The following is a 20,017-nucleotide window of genomic DNA, read 5'->3' on the forward strand; positions in this document are numbered from 1 at the left end:
GGGGAGGCAGAGGTCACACATAGGATCACACAAATGAAGGTTTCAAGGGTGAGGATGGTCCGCTAGTCAGTGGAATGGGGCAGGGGAGGGTGTTCCATGCAGAGGACCAGCCTATGTCAAAGCCCTGAGGTGGGAGGAAGAGGTGAACTTGAGAAATCAAAAGGACTGTGTAGCTAGAGTTCAGGGAATAAGGGGATTGTTCTGCAGGCTGAGCCTGGAGCCAGGTTGTATAGACTCTCCTGGAACCTGTGAGGACTAGTATTGATCTAAGACCATGTGAAACAGCTCAATGGTATCTCTTGTCACAACTCAGATCCATTGCTCTGGCCTCATGGACCGAAACCAGCAGGAAGCAGGATGCCCCTTTGGTGCCTGTCTCCCCTGGCTGAAGTGGAGGGATTCTCTAATGCTCTTAGTCTTCCCACAGTGCACAGGAACCCTGCCATTGAGCCTAGCATATGACTTCCCTTTGGGGCCTTGGCATCTCTCCTACCTCACCTGCAGCTGTCTTAATCTGAGACATGGATTCTAATAACATTGAACCTCAATATCTCATTCCTCCATTCCTGATGCCTGCTCTCCTCATTACCTCTTGCTTTTCCCTTGTCTTCTATCTGTCCCCCACCCCCTTCTTCTTTGTGCAATGGCCTGGCCCAAGGGAGGTCAGTGCTGGAGTGAGTGGTCAGTCATTGTTGTTGGAGGCAGAGTGCCTCAGTGTTCTTCCGAAGCAGCCCCTCTCCACCACCCAGGGTCCCCAGCCACCAGGAATTCCCAAGTTCCCCATTGCCAGCCCTTCCCACAACTGTAGACTTCCCCATCTCTGGGACTTTTTTGACTCTGGGCTTCTCAGGTGCTCTGAGTGCTCCAGGCCAGGCCACTGATCCCTTAGATCTTTGCAGCTTTGGAGGAGAGGTGGTAAATCTAGAGAGGAAAGTTCTGGAGTGGGCTAGGCTCTAGAGGGCTAGAGATGCCTACAAATGGTTCCTCCATCCTGGAAGTGCCCCGTGTCAGGCCTGGATGGGAAATGCCAGCCTTGTGCACTGATCAACATGCCATCCCCGACCCAGACTGGCAGCCTAGCTTACCATCTTACCGACTGCAGACTAGGCCAGGCCCTTAGCTCCCCATGGAGACATCAGACCCATGCTCTGCCAGAATTATAGCTCATACTTAGACAATGCTTCCTGTGTTCTAAACACCTTATGTTTGTTTGCTCAGTCCTCACAACCACCCCAAAAGGTGACTAACGGTCTTACCTTCCTTTTACACATGTTTCTAAGATCACACAGGTGTAGTTTGTGAGACTGGGATCTGAAACTCTGAGTGCCAGAACCTGCCTCACAGAGTGGTCCTCCTGGTGTAATAACAGACATGCTCACCATGATGACAAGATGGCATCTACAGGCAGGTTCCCAAGCTGCCCCAAGGGCCCAACTTTCCAGGTTTACAAAATTTAGTTCCTGATTTGTTAGCAAACAGGAATTTCTCTACAAAACCTGCTTCAGAAATTCCCAGCCCAAACTCGGAAGCCTTGGCATTCTAGCTGATGAGCCAAGGCTGAATAGAACAGGAAGTGAAGGCCTTGTGGGAAGTCCCTGTGGTCAGAAGTACCCAGGAACGGGCACCCTGGCCGCCTCTGGCTCTCTGCATCTCTCTGCTGACTTCAGGCCCTGTGGGCTGAGTGAAGGGGCCCTGGGAATGAGCCCAGGCCCCAGAGGCAGGGTTAGAGGAAAAGTGAAGAACTCCAACAGACCCCTATTGAAACGTTTATGAACGATGAGCCCTTCTGCAAGTAAGAATGGCCTTTCCTTCTCCAAAAGAAAAGACAGGCTTGAAGGTGGCCAGTAGGCTGGCCCGCCCCTTCACTCTCCCTTTCTCCTGTGCCCTAAGGCCCTGTCTAGAGCAAAACCCTATTTCAATGCACACAGCCTATAAAGCATTTTACAGTTTGCATGCCATTTCTTGCTCCAGCCTGCCCCTAATCTAAGGGACACTTCCAGAGTCATACAGCTGGTTAGTGGTAGGCCAGAGGACAAGATTCAAGACCTCTAGCTTGCCACTGCTCCCCATGCATCAACCCAGATGGTTTTAAAGATTCCTGAGTTGTCTGCTCCCTGATGGCAGGACCCAAGGGCATAAAGCTAGAGAGCAAGTTCGGAATGGCAAAGAGGAGAAGGTTTAGAACATAGAGTCTTCTAGAGAAGGTGGGGAGAGAGTATCTGGCCTTGTGGGCAGTTATCATGCCAGCAGCTGGGGTGGGGAGCCTGAGGGTAGCTGGAAGAAAGGATGGACACCCTGCTGCTCCATAAGCCACACCCCAACCTTATGAGCCTCCACATGGTCCCCAAATAGACCAAGAAGGTCCCCACCCAAGGGCCTTTGTGCTTACTCTTCCCTCCCCCAGGACACTCTTCCACTTCTTTGACATTACTCAGGTCTCAGGTCTCAGGTCGCAAGTCAGCTTCTCAGATTGGCCTTCTCTGACCACTTTGCAGAAAACATGCACCCACCCCTAGGTCCCTCAAAAATCTATCATGTTTTTTATTCCCCCTACTGTACTTCCTTTCATATGAAGGTAGTCCGTTTGTTTCCTAATTTCTTGTCTTGCCCTCCTCTGTTAGACTATCAGGGACCTTATCTGGCTTTCCCCCAGTGCCTGGAAGATTACCTGGAACACAGGATTAGGTCAACCCATATTGACTAGGTGAATAAACGCATGCATGCATCATTGGGTTGAGCACAAAAGTTGGGTGCGCACAAAGGTCCAGCCTTACTAATCCCGGTCGGTTCCTCACGTGAGGCCTCTGGTTTTACAGAGAGATAAGAACCTGTTTGGTTCCTGTTAGCCTGAGTCACCCTTTTGGAAGCTGGGCCTGGCGAGCCCTGCCTGGGTGTGTAGAAGGCAGCAGTGGCTCTTCCTCTTCCTCTCCTCAGGTAATCCGGAAGGAAGGAGCAACTTCATCCCGGGAGGTGCTGGTGGCACAGGTACTGCCCGGTGCTTCTCCTTTCTGTGCAGCAGCTCAGTCTGGAGCCAGAGTGTAGAAGGTCTCAGAAGACCTCGGATGCTACCAGGCCCTCCCCATGGCATCAGGTAAGCGCCTTCCACTCCTATTTTTCCATCTGAAAAATGGGGAGGAAACTATCGACCACTCGTGTTTACTGAGGGCAGGCTTCCAGAGAAATGTCAAGGGCATGTAGCTCCAGGCCCACGTTGGAGACCTGGCCGAGGTGGAGGCTACAGCGGGCCACACACATACACTGAGGTGAGCCCAATGCCTGTCCCTCCAGCGGGCGCCAGAGGAAGCATGTCTGCTGTGAGAAAAATCATGGAGCTGTTAGACTCTATTGGTCCTTTTCCACTGTTGACAGAGACATAGAAATTGGAGAAATATTTCTGTCAAATGAGGGCGAGAACAGTGTGAACTCAATGAGAAATACTAAAAGAAGCGGGCACTAGCTTACAAGAGCTGAAGGATAATACCAAAGGGTGGGGACTGGGAATTAGTGGGGACTGACTGGTTCCAGCAGCTGGTTGTCTCATGAGAATGCTGGCCCAGGTGGCCAGAACTTCTCATTTCTCAGGAGCAGTCAGATATTCTGATTTCCTTGTGTAGTAGTTTGATTAAATAAAACAATAACGTGAGCAATGGAAATACGCAGCCTACAGGCTACTGCTTCGCAGTCTGTTTAAGATCTGTGTAGGGCAGAAAAAAGATCTTAAAACTGGGGTTCCGGAGACCTAGTTCCTGTGTTTGGCCTCAAACGGCCTCTATTACTCCTTTCTGGGTCTCACTCTTCTCAGGTCAAGAGGAGGCAGGCAAACTCTCAGGGTTTCACGGGTACAGTAATAGCCAATCCTTCCGTGGGCTTACTATGAGCCAGGTGCTCTGCCGAGCTGTTTAGGTGGCCTGTCTCTTCTAATGCTCACAACAACCATATGGGGAAGCACTATTATTGTTCAGTTTCAGAAGGGGGAACTTGGACACAGAAAAGTTAAGTAATTTGCCCAAGGCCAGACAGCCACTACAAGGGGAGGAGCTGGGCTCCACTGCAGACGGTTTGTCTCTTAAATCACTGTGTTGTGTTCTAGGGGTGCAGAGACTGAATGAGGTCATGGAGGGAGAAGTGCTTTGGAAACCACAAGCAGTTTTTCCAAGGGCAGCAAGGCCTCCCCTTTGGAGGAGGTGAGGCAGTCTCCAGTGGCTTGTATGAAAATGTGAGCCCGTGGTCTTGCGTATCTTTCGAATGTGTAAAGGGGGCGCCACTCCCAGAACTAGATAATGATATAATGTGAGGAAACCACTATACTTAAAAACGGTTCATTCCAAAATATTTTATTATTTTTTAAGTTTATTAATTTTGAGAGAGAGAGAGAGAGAAAGAGAGCATGCACGCAAGTGGGGGAAGGGTAGAGAGGGGAACAGAAGATCTGAAGTGGGCTCTGTGCTGACATCCAGAGATCCTGATGTGGGGCTCGAACTCATGAACCATGAGATTAAAATGTGAGCCTAAACCAAGAGCTGGATGCTTAACCAACTGAGCCACCCAGGTGACCCTATTATTTTTTAAAATGTTTATTTATTTATTTTGAGAGATTGAGAAAGAGAGAGAGAGAGCAGAGGAGGGGCAGAGAGAGAGAGAGGGAGAGAGAGAATCCCAAACAGGCTTCCCGCTGTCAGCGCAGAGCCCGACGTGGGGCTCAATCTCATGAATCGTGAGATCATGACCTGAGCCTAAATCAAGAGTAGGATGTTCAACCGACTGAGCCACCCAAGCACCCCCAAAATATTTTAAAGTGGCACGTGGTAGGTGCTGAGTAAGTTCAAGTTCAGGAGATGAGTGTGTGTGAGCCCAGTGAAGACACCATGTTTTCTGGAAGGCCAGGGACGTGGGTGGTGCTATCCTTGCCGAGCAGAGAGCAGGGCTCTGAGGAGAGAGATCATGGAGAGATTCGTAGTTTGCCTAAAGAGCTGGGAACTCGAGGGCAGAGGAGCCAGGGTGAAGGTGGGTATGTGCTTGGGACACATCTCTTACCTCACTGGACCTCTGCTTCCTCTCTAACACCCCTGACCATACCGCTAATGTGTGTGAAGAAGGCAGGGCAGGAGGATGAGGAGGTGAAGGTGAAAATAGTGATAGTGAAAGGGTAAATCCTTTGCACAACTTACATTTGAAAACAATCTTAAGCCACTTGACGTGGACATATCTTGATTTACATAGTTGGAGGAAATAAAATGTGAATGGCTAAATTAAAAATTAACTTGATCAGAAGGGGAGTGATTGATCAATACCGTATCCGCTATGGTCTCTTTTCCTAAGTGGAAGACTCACTAAGTTTTTTGGTTCTTGTGTGCTTCATCTACATATCTACGTACCTAATAAAATGGACCACATCTTTGGGGCGCCTGGGTGGCTCAGTTGGTTGAGCGTCTGACTTCAGCTCAGGTCATGATCTCATGGTTCGTGGGTTCCAGCCTTGCATTGGGTTCTGTGCTGACAACTTGCTCAGAGCCTGGAGCCTGCTTGGGATTCTGTGTCTCCTTCTCTCTCTGCCCCTCCCCCACTCATGGTCTGTGTCTCTCTGTCTCTCAAAAATGAATAAATGTTAAAAAAAAATTTTTTTTAATGGACTACATCTTTGCTATGCAAGACACAATGATTAGCAGTTAACTGCCTGCAATTTGCAATCCCAGCCACCCGCCGATATAAGCACCTCTTAAGGACTTGTATTATAGGGTGACCAATCATCTCAGTTTTCCAGGGACTGAGGGACTTCCCAGGATGCCAGACTTTTAGTACTAACACTTGGAAAGTCCTAGGAAAACCAGGACAGTTGGCCACTCTAGTTCAAAACCAGATAAAGAGCTTTTTCTCTTTAACTTCTGTAAGGCCTTAGAATCGTCCTTTCCTTACTACCAAAAAACAGACAAACTCCTAAAATGTCCAAGCAATTGTGGAATAAATTGTTGCTCTATAAGATGTGAGTTAAAACCAAAAGGAACACCATAGGAACAAATACAATCCTTGGCTTCTGTTACCTGTGCGATGAGGCAGAGAGGAAAGAGGTCAGCTGCCTTTCTGGCAGGACTGACTGTAAGGAAGAATACAAGAACTGGGTTCAAATGCTGCCTCCACCACCATCTGGGGCAAGTGATTTAATCTTCCTGTACCTTGATTTTTTTTTTTTATGCTACAAAGTGAGTATAAATATATATACCCATCTTGAAAGTGGGTCTACATTTATCCACCTTGCACAGCTGTTATGAGGACTAAGTGAGATCCATATGAAAGAATAGAACACACAGCCTGAAGCAAGCATGTAAGAAACACAGCTGTGCCCTCCCCCATTCCCTAGTTCCTGTCCCTCCCTGTCTGCCAGTGGAGAAGCTAGCTGCCTTATAAAGCTAGTCACCATAGCCAAGAAGGCAAGAGCAAACATGTCCCTCTAGAAGCACAAGATAACTAGATAAATAATGGTTTCAGTGCAGATTCATATCAAACCCAGAAATTGTTGAAGCAAAAAACATCTTGGAAGACTTTGAAACTTACAAAAGATTCTCAGTAAGTTTACCATTTAGACCTAGGAGGAGAGCAAGCTTCTTGTGAAGCAATGATTGATAACAGTTGACGTTATATATAATCTCCTGACCACCCTTACATGGCCCAGGAGGGCATACGGGTCACCCTGATGGCTGCAGTTTGGTGGGCAGAGATGCCCAGGACAGAATCTGTCTCCAAAGCTGGCTTGCTGCTGTAGGGAGCTTCTAATAAGCTTCTGGATGTTGTTAAAATTGACTTGGTTACCTGGCAGGGCTGGGTAGGTGGAAACTGACAAAGGGAAGGCATGAGATATACTTGTTCCTCCTCCTGTTTGTACGAATATATTTACCCATCTCTTGGAAAGAGTAACCAGAGACTTTGTACCGTTACCTTAGTAAAAATTTCCAAAGTTTGGACAACAGCACTGCGTCTATTGTGTGCTGTGTGCTGTGACACTCACGTACTCAAGAGCTGGCTGAACATGAGACTGAGACATTACAACTTAAGGTGCACACCTGTCCACCCAAAGGCTTAAATTTTTACAAGTGGTGCTCGCATGACATAAATGCAGCGCCAGCAGGCATAGCTGAAAACGTTTGCACCAAGATTCACTGAAGTTTCCTGATAAACTGGATTTGTCAGGAGGGATCATTTTCTGCGAGGGGGACGTGACCAGTGCGATAGGCCCCTGGGCTGAGATGGGGAGGGACTAGAGTTAAGAAATAGGATGCTTTTGGCCATCCATTTCTGTATCAGTTAGGAAGGACGTTGGGTTTAAGGTTGGTGTTGAGCAGAATAGCTACCAAGACTTCCGGTGTTTTGGCGAAACCTCAGATGTGAGGTCTTCTGGCCAAGTGTCTGCGATTTCATACTGTTGGAGCATTCCCTGTATCCCTGGGGGTTGCAGCTTTCTATAAGTTTGCTGTGGCCGAACCAAGAAAGAAGACATACGCAGATTTCTACGGAAATTATGATTCCACGAAAGATTTTGAGGAGATGAAGAAGGCTGGTATCTTTCAGAGTGCAAAGTGATTTTGGAATGTAAAGAATTTCCTTGGGTTGAGTTCCATGAAAGTTTGTCGCTGATCTGTGTTCCTGAAGTATGAAACATGAATATTGGGTTATGGAATAGTTTCTCTTGATAAATAAACTAACAGATACTGTGGGGGGAAAAAAAAGAAAAAAAAAAAAAAGAAAGAAATGGGATGCCTTTGGGTGCTTGGGTGGCTCAGTCGGTTAAGCATCTGACTTTGGTCCAGGTCATAATCTCACAGTTTGTGAGTTCAAGCCTTGCATTGGGCGAGCCCTGCTTTTCTCTCTCTCTCTTTCTCTCTCTCTCTGCCCCTTGCTTACTTGCACCTTCTCTCTAAAAAAAAAAACAAAAAACAAAAACAAAAAACAAGAAGAAGAAGGAGAAGAAAAAGAAAAGAAATAGGACGCTTTCTCTCAAGAAAGATAGGCGAGCTGCCAAATCGGCCTCCTCTGCAGGATGCTGGCATCAGCGAGACGTGCTTGTGTGCGTCAGCTTTGCATTCAGCATTGTCATGCTAGTGGCTCGAGATCATCCACGGTGGGAGTATTTACACCAGAGAAACAGGCAAATGCTACTAATGAGAACCCTTTTGGTGAGCCAGCTGTCAACACTTACCAGCACATCACCCCTCTGCCTTCAGGCTCAGTGACCCCAAACCTCACACCAAGTCTAATCCATCTGTCCACTGGCCCCACGATTATCTTAATAAGACAAATCTGACTGTCTTACCCTCTGATTCCATTTTCTCTAAGATAAATTCCCTGCCCCTTGGTGTTACATTAAAGGCCCTTCATCCTCTGATTCCTGCCCAACTTTTCAGTCACTTCTGCCCCTATCCCCCCCAAATGCTGTTCCAACTCCACCATCCTGAGTAATAAGACTTAAAATATAGACATCAGTGTCCACGCCTGGCCTAGGATCAACCTTCCTGCTGTGATAACTAGCAAAGCTAGCAAAATGTATTTCTAGATAATCAGAAGGTGTCAAAGAATGACCAAGGCTTTGAAGAACTACAAAAGCCCAGACAGGTGGAGGTCAGCACTGGGCCCCTTTGCCCTGGGAAGCATTGGCTGGTTTTAGAAGCCCCAGCTGAGTTTTGGACAGACTTACAGGGCTGGGAGTGTGGGGGCAGGGAGAGGATAAAATGTGTACTTTAGCTCTCACTGAGGAGGAGGGGCCTCAATAAACCCCCCAGGTCTGGGCTGGGACCCGAGAGGATTGGGAGTGAACAGAAATGGAACAGTCTGCATGGTTATTAAAGCTCTGCTCCGATCGTGTCAAGCCTCTTGGGGTTAAGGTCATGTGGGGCTTCAGTGCCTACAGCCTCACTGCCCGGAAGAAGCAAAAGTGAATCATCTCTAGATATATACACCTCTAGATGACTTGTCCGGAGCCTCAAATGATCTCTGCAGTTTTTGATATGCTACAGTGCCCAGCAGTCAGTAAAAAGTAGTCAGGCATATGTAAGACAACCTGTGCACCAGAGAAAAAACGGACGGCAGAAGGAGACACAGCAGGGATTCAAATAATGAAGTTATCAGGTGCAGCCTTTACAAGAACCATGAATACTGTGTTCAAGGATTTAAAAGACAAGATGGAAACTTTTGGCAGAGAAGTAGAAACTATACAAAAAAAAAAGGAAGCAAATGGAAATCTTAGAACTGAAAGATGTAATTAACTGAAATTGAGAAATAGTTAGCATTTATTGAGCACTTCCTATGTGGATGGAGCTCTAGAAGCATCAACAGGGGCCCGTAGAGCCTGTGTGGTATCGCTCCAAGGACACAGACAGAGCCTGGTTTTCCTATTTCCCTTGGAGTGGGCCTTGGTCATTTCTGCAGTCACCAGTGTCTAGCAGGGCAGGGCTCGGCATGCCGAGGAAGGCACTAGATACAATTGTGATGCCTGGAGCTCCCAGGGTCCGCTATGTGGTGTGGTCGTTAAACCGAATTCAGGAACTGGAGCGAGCGGTTGAGGAGCCAGAACTGAGAACAAGTTTAGTCAGAGATTTCCTGTGGGCAGAGATCATCGGGACACCAACTATTTTGATAAGACGGAACCAAGAGAGGAATTGTGGCCAGAAGCGTGAGGGGAGGGAAAGAGCCTCTCACCCCCCACTCCTTTCCTCCCCCAGCCCAGAGGGATGAGGGCCTCCCCCTCGGGAGTCCAACTGGGCATGCAGGGCAGGGCTGACTGGCTCAGGGGCCTTGTGACTGACCTTTCTCACTTTACGTGGGGCCACAAAGCAGACGCAGTAGCTTTCTATTGTTTGTGTATTTCCTACGTGCCAGGGTCAGGGTTAAATACACCATGTGCATCATCTCAATCCTCACAAAACCCCGTGACAAGGCTTCAATTATTAGGCCTGTCTAATGGATAATGAAACCGAGGCCAAGAGACCTGGGCCTGGGTGGCCCAGCTCATAAGTGATGGGAGGACGCAGCCCCAGGTCGGCCTGACTTGTCGGCCCGGCCCTAGGAACTCCTTCCTCTATACTCAGAAAGGCCTGCCAGGACACTTCTTGGGCACAGTGGGAAAAGGGCACAGACCTGGCAAAGGTGGAGAACTCAGGGCTCTGTTCTCCAGGAGAAACCTGTCTCTTTGAATTTGGGCTAGGGACAGAGGAGCATTTACCCAGCAGCCCCAGGGGGGGTGGGACCTTGGCTTGGAGTGCTGTCTGAGGGCAGGCTCTGGGCCGCTCGGCCTCCCCTGGGCATGTCACTTCTCTTCAGTCTTCAGGGGCGTTTTTCAAGGGATGTGGATGTAACACTGAGGCATGTAGGAGAGGGTTTATCACAGTTTAGCTGCCTTTCATCTCAGAGAGGTGCTGACCAAGTTTAGGCACCTGATGATTTCTAAGCGTTCCAGAAATCGTATCCCGCAATTCAGCAAATGCTGCAAGAGGCAAATAATCAAGCAGGTTCTTACACATCACCTCCTTCAGCCAGCCCTCCCCCAAACAAACAAAACTCCCCTTTGGCCCTCAAGGGTAGATACTGTTTCTCGCATGTGTTTCAAAGGTGAATGTCTCCCTCAAGGTCACTCACCTTGTGAGAACAGAGGGGACACGTACACGCCAGTTTGCTCCTCAAAGGAATCACTCAGGGAGATGATACAATTTTTGCAGAAATGTTCCACTTGCTCTGAAAGATTTGAGAAGTCTGCCTTTTTATTTTTTTTTTAATTTTTTTTTCAACGTTTATTTTTGGGACAGAGAGAGACAGAGCATGAACGGGGGAGGGGCAGAGAGAGAGGGAGACACAGAATCGGAAACAGGCTCCAGGCTCTGAGCCATCAGCCCAGAGCCCGACGTGGGGCTCGAACTCACGGACCGCGAGATCGTGACCTGGCTGAAGTCGGACGCTTAACCGACTGCGCCACCCAGGCGCCCCTAGAAGCCTGCCTTTTTAAAAAAATTTTTTTAATTGAGGTATAATTGACATAGAACATTGTATTAGTCGCAGGTGTACAACATAGTGATTTACCCAGCAGCTGTTTTATATACATAGTCATAAAAATATCTTTTACATCTTATCTTTTATACCTTTTGTGATCTACTCTCTTAGCAACTTTCAAATACGCAGTGTAGCCTTCCTCCTTGAAGGATTTTACTCTCATTTGGACACAGATGCTGATTTGTTGGTTGAACATATTTGTTGGCTGAGCTCATCAAGATCAGCCGCTGTGAACAGGATGACCATTGGCTAGGAGTCTGGAGACCTGGATTCCTGGGCATATCGTTGCCATTAACATGCTGTGTGGCCTTGGGCGGGTCCCTTTCCCTCTCTGAGTCTTAGTGTTCTTCAAAACAATGGTAGGGGGGCGCCTGGGTGGCGCAGTCGGTTAAGCGTCCGACTTCAGCCAGGTCACGATCTCGCGGTCCGTGAGTTCGAGCCCCGCGTCAGGCTCTGGGCTGATGGCTCAGAGCCTGGAGCCTGTTTCCGATTCTGTGTCTCCCTCTCTCTCTGCCCCTCCCCCGTTCATGCTCTGTCTCTCTCTGTCTCAAAAATAAATAAACATTAAAAAAAAAAATTAAAAAACAAAACAAAACAAAACAAAAAACAATGGTAGGGTGGGATAGGAGGGCTGCCGAGCTCCCATCCAGTTCTCCAATGCTTCAGCCTACGTTTCTGCATTAGCGTTGTGTGCTCTGATCATGCAGAAGCCCTGTACGTATTTTCCTTATCCGTAAATGGGACTACGCATACCTTTTTCCTAACTTCTAGAATGTAGTAAGGAAAGAAGTTAATGCGTATTAGTGCTCACTGCAGGCTAGAACTTTCCTCTCCTTCTTCCCTTCCTTTCCCTTCCTCCTTCCCTTCCTTTCCCTTCCTTCCTTCTTTCCTTCCTTCCTTCCTTCCTTCCTTCCTTCCTTCCTTCCTTCCTCCTTCTCTCCCTCCCTCCCTCCTCCTTTTCACCCATGAGGAAGACGTGATCAATCCCATTCTGGGCATGAGGAGACGGAGACAGAGGCCCAAATAAGTGAAGTGACTTGTTCCAGGTCACGCGGGTAGCAAATGGCAAATGGCAGAGGTGAAATTTGGATCCATTTTTCTCCAGGGGCTGAATTGGCCCCATTTTCCCAAGACGATTACTTTAAAGACGCGGATAGCAGGAATAGAGCTGGCTTCAAAGCACCTCTCAGAAAGTTTGCACTACAGCAGGAGGTCCGCAAACCAAGCCAACCCTGGCCACCACCCGTTTTTGTAAATAAAGTTGTATCGGAACACAATCAGCCTGCTCATTTACAGATCGCCTCTTCTACTGTTTAAGCTACGGTAGCTGAATTGAGTAATCATGACGGAGACAGACCCTAAAATATTTACTATCTGGTCCTTTACAGAATGTTTGCTAGTCCCTGGTCCAGAGTCCAGCAAGGGCACGCATCCTTCAAAGAATACAAAGTGACATGAGACCGTCCTGGGTGCTGAGGAACCCCACCACTTAGCTTTAGGAGAGGAGGACTTTTCTACTTAAATCTATTTTTACAAAGTCAACAAACAGTCTCAGGATACCTGTCAGGAAGATGAGGGAGCGTTCAGTTTTCATTGTGCTCTTCTTCCCAGGAACTTGGTGAGGGGGAAATAGAAAGCTCAATTTTGGGGAAATTACACAGGGGGAAAGGGGAGGGAGTCAGTTACAACACCCCGTTGCGACACTCAGCACGGTTGAAAGTGACAACAACAAGGGTTTCTCATTTTGGAAATGTGAGGGCATTTCCGTTTCTCAGAGTGGGACAGGGCGGCAACAGCCTGCTTTGGGTGAGTGACTATTTTCTTTATAAGCAGCTACTCCGGGCCTGAAATGGCAGTGTCCCATTGCCTCGCCGTGGCCACAGAATGGAAATCTGCAGATGCCCCCCCAGTTACCTGATCTCTTTCCTCCTTTTCTTGTTCTATTCAGAGACAGCCTGCCACCCCTTGGGGAAGAGACCTTGCAGGATGCAAGCCTTCAGGTAAGGCCGCCCCTGCAGAGGTGGGGTGGACGGACAGGAAAATGGAGCCATCGCAGCCGTCGGGGGATGTTGGCCTCCACAGCACCTGAAAACCGGGTTTGGACTGGAAAGGGATGCCTGTTATTCAGGAAAGGGGAGTAACTTGGCCAGGGACTTATTTCCCGGAGACTGGCGACTCGGTGGGTGACAGACAGGTGCCAAGGAACCATGCTGAGGCTCTTTGCTGGGCAAAGAAGCACACAGGGTGGCTGTGGGCAGAGCATGGCCCAGAGTCCCAGACTGCCGGCTAGCACTGCAGCTCCGTGTTGACATGGTGGAGGATCCTGCTCCTCTGGGGCCTCAGTTTCCCCATCTGTGATATGGGGTTAATGATAACCCCCTGCCTCCCTTACTGAGTTGTTGCGAACGTCAAGTAGAGCCTGAAAACTACTGTGATTTTTAAAAATTGAGCCAGGAGTTTTGTGAGATGTCACCAACACTGTGGGAACATTGGCAGGCTCTGATGCTGTCCACGTGCGCCCTCTGTCCTGTGACATCCTAGGACTGAGCTTTGTCAGGGTGACTTCACCCTCAGACTGAGTTTCTGTGCTTGAGGCTGAAGTTTGGGGTTCTGTGCATGCCTGTGTAAGTGTGTGCATGCATGTGCGTGTGCATCCGGGGCAAGTCCTTCCCCTTTCCAGACATGGAAACTGCTTCACGAGATTTGCCTCTGCCTCCACCTACTGGCTGGGAGCTCCAGGAGATGCCCCTAGAGGTCTCTAGGAGAAGACTCATCCAGGAACTAAGAAAAATCTCGAAAGGTCAAATCCTCACATGTGCAAAGACCTTTACAGTTTGTCCCACTATCCCTCACTGAGCTCATGAGCTCCCCAAGGTCACCTGATGAGATGGGTGGTTTTAGCTACACTTCACGTGTGAGGAGATGAGGTACAGGTCCAAGGTCACATGGGGGGCAGCAGGGAATGGAGTCTCTGTTAGTCCCGCTGTCAGCCCTTGACCAAGAAGAAAACACTGGAAGTCCCTGGGTGAGCTGGAAAAGAAGCTTGTTCCCAGGGTGTACTGCCCCTGCCAGACCCAGAGCAGCCACTGGCTGATGGGAACAGACCCTCACGGTCTAAGGCTCAGAGTGAGTTAGCTACAAGCTGCTGTGTCTCTTGAAACTGCTGTGATGGCCACTAGTCTCAAACAACTCTTTAAATTTACACTGAAATTAATAAAAATTAGATTGAATTTAAAATTCAGATCCTCAGTCCCACCACATTTCAAGAGCTCAATAGCCATACGTGGCTGGTGGCTGCCATATTGGACAGGGTAGGTCTAGAACATTTCTGCACCCAGAAACTTTTATTGGATGGTGCTACTCTAGAGCATGTTTTGCTGAAGTAGAAGGTGTCTGCTCTGGGAATCAGAGGATGAATAACAAGTGAGGAGAGGGATAGAATGTGGGTGTGCATTGGGGCACCTGGGTGGCTCAGTCAGTTAAGTGTCCAACTTCAGATCAGGTCATGATCTCATGACTCATGAGGTCGAGCCCCACGTTGGGCTCTGTGCTGACAGCTCAGGGCCTGGAACATGCTTTGGATTCTGTCTCCGTCTCTTTCTGCCCTTCCCCCACTCACGCTCTGTCTCTCTCTTAAAAATAAATAAACATTAAAAAAAAAAAAAAGAATGTGATGTGGGTACACTGCTTTCCAGCTGTGGGAGTTGGGTCTGCTCCTTAATCAGTGTTGACCTCAATCTCTCCTCCATGCCATGGGTGTACAGAAATCCCACACCCCTGGCAGAAAGTTGAATGTGGACCCAGTGAGCTCTGGAGCACACAGGAAGGGGTGGAGCACAGGGTTGGGCACACAGAGGTTGTTTCCCATAGCCGGGTCCTTTTGCATTTCAGAATCTGGGATGTTAACCAGAAGACCTTCTACCTAAGGAATAACCAACTGGTTGCCGGATACTTGCAAGGACCAAGTACTAAATTAGAAGGTGAGTGGTTGCCAGGAAAGTGGCTGCTACGTGGGAACCGGGTCACTTTGCCCTGGAGTCCTTATCCTGTTCCTCCAAAACCTTAGTTTCAAAGCCCTAATCCCCATTGGGTCTTTGCGGCTGAGTTGGAAGCTGGGGGAAGCCTGGCCACTAGAGGGCATACTTGAGGGCAGCCTCAAGAGGGTGGGAGCCTTAAAGCTTAGGTCTGGAGCCCCCACCAACTGGCACAGGGTTCCCAGGCCACAGCTGGCAGGGATAGGGCACAGAAGGTAAGATGGGCCCTTTCCCTCTGTGACTATTAAGCCTTCCATGTTGCTCTGTTGTCCAGACCCTAACTACCATCCAAAATGAATACACCATATCTAAGGCTGGGTTATGTCCCTTATTCACAGACACCACACTCAGCCATGTTCTGGTCTGTGCGCTAAACAAGCTGCATGAACATGGGCAAGCTTTGCCCCCTCCCCCACCTCAGTTTTTCCCTTTAGTAAAATGAGGCCACTGTGAGGGCATGATGGGAGATTCTTTCAGCACTAGCCTTCCGGGATGCTTTCACATCCCTATCGGCTGACTTGATACTATAGAACGGTACCATCTGATCTCCATCTTTCCACCCTGCCCCATCCCCTTGTTTTTGGCCCCCTGCCTCCTTCTGAAAGAGTGTGAGACATACCTTTCCTGTCCATCTGTTAATTCTCCTAACGAACACACTGAAGGGCAGAAAGGCTGAGATTTTCACTGCTATGTGAGGGCTCAGAGACCACCGAGGGTAAGAGGCAGGTTCAAAGTCAGTCAGGTCCCTGTAGACCAAGCCCTGGAGCCCATTATGTGCTATTTTCTGTCCTCATGGGCAGCAGACTTGGTGACCTGGAGCACCCGTATCCTGGGAAGAAGGAAGGATAGAAACCATGTGGAGCGGAATCTAGGCCACTTGGTCCTTGAGGAGTAACTGGATAGGGAGTTTGGTTTGATCTGCTATTTGAATGCGGACCAGGAAGATGGCGCCTCAGTGTCCTTCTGATCTTAGGGTTTTAGTTGGTCAGGGGGAGACAGAAAACTCTCCTGGGAGAGTCCAGGCTGCCTCCCATTCTCTCTACAACCTGACCCTCCCCTGTGCTCTTCCCCAGAAAAGTTAAACGTGGTGCCCATTGAGTCTCATGCCATGTTCCTGGGGATCCATGGGGGGAAGCTCTGCCTGGCCTGTGTCAAGTCTGGTGATGAGACTAGGCTCCAGCTGGAGGTAAGGACCTGTCTCATATAACAAGCACCCCAAACCTGGTGGCTGGAACCACCATAATGTGCTCTTTCTCGGGACTCTGTGGGCCAATTAGGGGGACTCAGCTGGGTAGTTCTGACCCACTCAGTGCAGTTCACGCCCCTCCTGCAGCTGCACCCGGGAGAGAGCTCTGGTGGCGCTGGGGTGTCTAAGATGGTTTCTCACCCTTCAGGCCCTTGTTTCAGGTGCTCTCTCAGAGCTCTGTTGTCGGCTTGGGTTTCCTTACAGCATGGCGGCTGACTTCCTCAGAGGGATTTTTCCAAAATGACAAGCCTCACTGTGCAAATGCTTATCAAACCCCTGCTTGCACCATACCATTAATGTCCCATTGGCTGAAGCCCATTGTGTGGCTAAGTCTAGTCTCAGTAAGGGAGGGGGCGAAGAAGGATTGTTCATTTGGGATCTCATTCTCTGTGGGTCACTCTCTTGCCTGAGGGGCCCCAACCCACTTAGGCTTGCCACCATCCAGTGAAGCCAAGCTTCAGGACCCTTCTCTTCTAATCCTTATCTACTCAAACCCATGAGTTGGCATCCTATTCAGGGCCCTGTATTCCTTGATCCCTGCAATATTAATGAGCTGCCAGCCCTGGGAAAAGATGGCTTTGTCTTAGGTGCTTGTTGGACAAGATCTTAACCCAACGTGAGTAGCTGTGAGCATGGCACTGTCACTTGCCCCCACCAGTGGATAGGGGCACCTATCCTTCTCTACCATGCCCTCTTTCCAGAGGCATAGACCTTGACAGAGCACCAGCCTCCACAGCCTTGGTCTCTACTGATGGTACCATGTGCTTACCAAACTCATTGGCCCATGGCTAGAGTGGCCAGATTTTTCAAAGTCAAGGTGTGACAGTGGGACAGACTCTGCTGTCCTAGGAGATGTAGGACACGTGACTTCTTGCAGTGGTCCCAGGTCAGTGTTTCTCCAGCACTTGCTCTGGGCCAGCCAGAGGCCATGTCATGGTGGGGAGAAGGGGGCAGCACAGGACCTCCATGCCTCCCCGTTCTCACTGCTCATGTCTTGGCTTCCAGGCAGTTAACATCACTGACCTGAGCAAGAACAAGGAGCAAGATAAGCGCTTCACGTTCATCCGCTCAGACAGCGGCCCCACCACCAGCTTCGAGTCTGCTGCCTGCCCAGGCTGGTTCCTCTGCACAGCCCTGGAGGCCGACCGGCCCGTCAGCCTCACCAACACGCCCGAGGAGGCCATGTTGGTCACCAAGTTCTACTTCCAGATGGAACGTTAGTGTGTCTGTACCTCACTTCCCCCACTCCCAACATCGATGACTCCAGAGACACGTCTCCACCCTGCCCGACGTCTCCTGGCTGTTGTGGGGCTCTGAGGAGCAGCCTTGGTGGGGTGGACCCTCAGAAGGATATGCAAGAGCCCTGCAAACAGGACTCCAGCAGCAGCCTCCTCAGCTAACCAGCCTCCATGCTGCCTCCACAGCGGTCTTTCTAAAGTGCAGCTTGAGCCACAGCACTGCTCCAAGCCTTTCAGTGCTGCCTGTGGCTTCCGGACAAAAGCCAGGCGCCTTGGCCAGCCTGGCCCTCTGCTCTCCTCTCGCCGCCTCCTCACCCTCCTGCCTTGCCCCAGTGTCCATGTCCCGGATCCCTCCTGTCACTCGCTGGCCTGCCCAACCTTGTTTTGCAAGCTGTCTCGTGGGGGAAGCTTTTAGAGTCTGTGGCAAAACGGAAGATAAGGATTTCATCTTTTTTTTTTTCAAAGCCAGTTGCATCCAATTTGAAGGAGAGTCCTTTATTTGGAGACTGTCCTTTCTGGAAAGGAGCAGGGGAGGGTGAAAGCAACTCTCCTTTTTCATTTACCTGTCTTATTTTTGTAACAACTCAACCTAAAAAAATGAAAAGTCAGCGTATTTTGTTGGTCCCCGCAATTTTTCTTTCTGTAACATTCCTGAAGTCTGGACTCCACTGACCAGGCCCCAGTACCATCTCTACTCCAGACCTTTTACAGCTGCGGGCAGTGCTTTCCTCCCCCATCCGACCCATCAAAAGCTCCCAACCCCCAGGGCACAGCACAGGAGCAGCCCCCCTGGTGTTCTTTCCACGTCTCCTGGGAGGGAGGAATTGCTCTTGGACCATTTTAGCACTTCTGACTTTCTGAGACTTGTTTGAAAGATGGTTGAGCCTCTGTCTGTCTCCTGCACCAGACTGTGAGCTCCTGAGAGCAGGGAGCATGGCTTGTGTGTTTCAGGTCCCCGCGGGGGCCGAACACATGACCTGGCCCTTAGCAGGTGCTCAGTGAATGTGTGTTGTATATGTTAAGTGGAAAGTTTTCTACTCCCTGTGACTTATGCTCTGTTTTACAATAAAATGTTGAAAATTCATCTACTTTGCTGGCTGTGTCTATGGCCTTGCCAGGCTTGGGGCATGGAGAGCTTAGGAAATGGGGAGTCCTTGGACCTCTGTCACTCTGGGGACTAGACCTGGATGACTCTCTTCTAAGAGACCTTTCCTCCTTGGGCCTCACTCTTTCTGGATACAGGAGCGCAAATCTCCTGGCCAGGAAGCGGTGTGGTACCACTGTCCCCAATAGCCCCCAATAGAAAACAATGCAAACGCCCATCACAGAAGAACGAAGACACAAATCACGTATGCTCATACGACGCAATGCTCGACAGCAAAGAAAGTGGATGAATTGCAGCCGGCTGCCCTTAACAAAACAGATGCATCTTACCAGCATGATGTGGGGCACAAGAATCACAAAAGCATGCACAGAGCATGATTCCACTTACATAAAGCTAAAATGGGCAACGAGCAGTTGTGTGGAGGGATGTATAGACAGGTGGTGCAAACAAAGAAGCAGGGACAGGCTGTGTCTGAAAGCAGATTTGGTGGGTGACTCCTGGGAGACAGAAGGGCAGGCAGGGGCACCCAGCCGCTTTTAGGACCCAGATGACAGTCTATTTCTTGGTATGGATATGTTTTCTGTGTGTATGTGACATTTCACAGTTCTGAAGTCTGAAAAATAAAAAGCCTTGCCCCTCTGGGGTGTGAGAAAAGGGGGCACTGGGAAATGATGAGATCAACAGGTGGAATTTTGAATTCGGCCGCGTGCGGTGGGCATGCAAGACCATCATTAAACACAGCTCGGCTACCAGGCGGGTGGGTGGGCAGTGCTGTCCCTAATCCTGCCCGGGTTCTGCTGACTTCTGGACTTGGTCTCGGGAGTCTTGAGGGGAGCCCAGCTGGGCCATGAGCCCGCTGTGTGACTTTGGCCAGGTCTCCTCCCTCCTTGGGGCCTGCTGCTCACTTGTTCCCAGAGACAGTTGACCTGGACCGAGGGTTTGCAAACAGCGCCCCCTGCACTCCTCTCCAAGGCTCGAGAAACAGAATCCACAAAGCAAGACCACAAGGCCGGGCTCCACTCCTGGAACCCAGCTCTGGCCCAGCCCTCTGCTCTCTGCTTCACAAACCGGACTTCACGCGCAGCCTTGCTGGAAGGGGAGATTTCGTTGCTAAAAAAACAAACGGAATCAAGCAGGTTAACAGGCAACCGTCTAGATCTCAGCTCTGGCTCCTCGGAGGAGGTCAGCCTCCAGTCACCTCTCTCTTCCTCCTGTGTAAGGTGCAAGTATCCACACCTGCTCCCCGGGGACAACATATCGATGAAATGAGATGGTCTGGGTGCCGTGCCGTGTGTCAGAAAAGGGCGCACGTGACTGATAGATTTGCAGTCCTGGTAAAGGGAGAAGTTCAGGGCGGAAAACCCTT

The 20,017-nt window shown here is 49.7% G+C and overlaps 1 protein-coding gene and 1 pseudogene across 5 annotated transcripts; both read left to right on the plus strand.

Annotated features, from left to right (window-relative positions):
- Positions 1-2,938: 2,938 nt before the first annotated feature.
- On the plus strand, positions 2,939-18,630 carry IL1RN (interleukin 1 receptor antagonist). 5 transcript variants are annotated; one of them, XM_086700605.1, is made up of 5 exons: positions 2,939-3,091; positions 12,977-13,028; positions 14,920-15,008; positions 16,136-16,248; positions 17,314-18,630. In XM_086700605.1, exons 1-5 carry the CDS (start codon positions 3,082-3,084, stop codon positions 17,527-17,529), a joined length of 480 nt encoding a protein of 159 aa, XP_086556731.1. In that variant the 5' UTR covers positions 2,939-3,081; the 3' UTR covers positions 17,530-18,630. The 5 variants fall into 5 exon arrangements, with proteins under 5 accessions (XP_086556731.1, XP_025783116.2, XP_086556732.1 ...); XM_025927331.2 differs by lacking the exon at positions 2,939-3,091 and adding an exon at positions 4,121-4,184; XM_086700606.1 differs by lacking the exon at positions 2,939-3,091 and adding an exon at positions 12,486-12,646.
- LOC112864367 (cytochrome c oxidase subunit 6C pseudogene) lies at positions 5,082-7,705 on the plus strand (annotated as a pseudogene).
- Positions 18,631-20,017: the final 1,387 nt, after the last annotated feature.

This window comes from Puma concolor, chromosome A3 (genome assembly GCF_028749965.1).
Source record: "Puma concolor isolate L17-30 chromosome A3, mPumCon1.1.hap2, whole genome shotgun sequence".
NCBI classification, from domain to species: Eukaryota; Metazoa; Chordata; class Mammalia; order Carnivora; family Felidae; genus Puma; species Puma concolor.

Excerpts from the sequence above, each read along its gene's own strand:
- IL1RN (XM_025927330.2), top strand. The coding sequence starts at position 12,913 with ATGGAAATCTGCAGATGCCCCCCCAGTTACCTGATCTCTTTCCTCCTT. Across the intron at positions 15,009-16,135 it reads ACCAAGTACTAAATTAGAAG|AAAAGTTAAACGTGGTGCCC; the intron begins GTGAGTGGTTGC and ends GCTCTTCCCCAG. Across the intron at positions 16,249-17,313 it reads AGACTAGGCTCCAGCTGGAG|GCAGTTAACATCACTGACCT; the intron begins GTAAGGACCTGT and ends CTTGGCTTCCAG.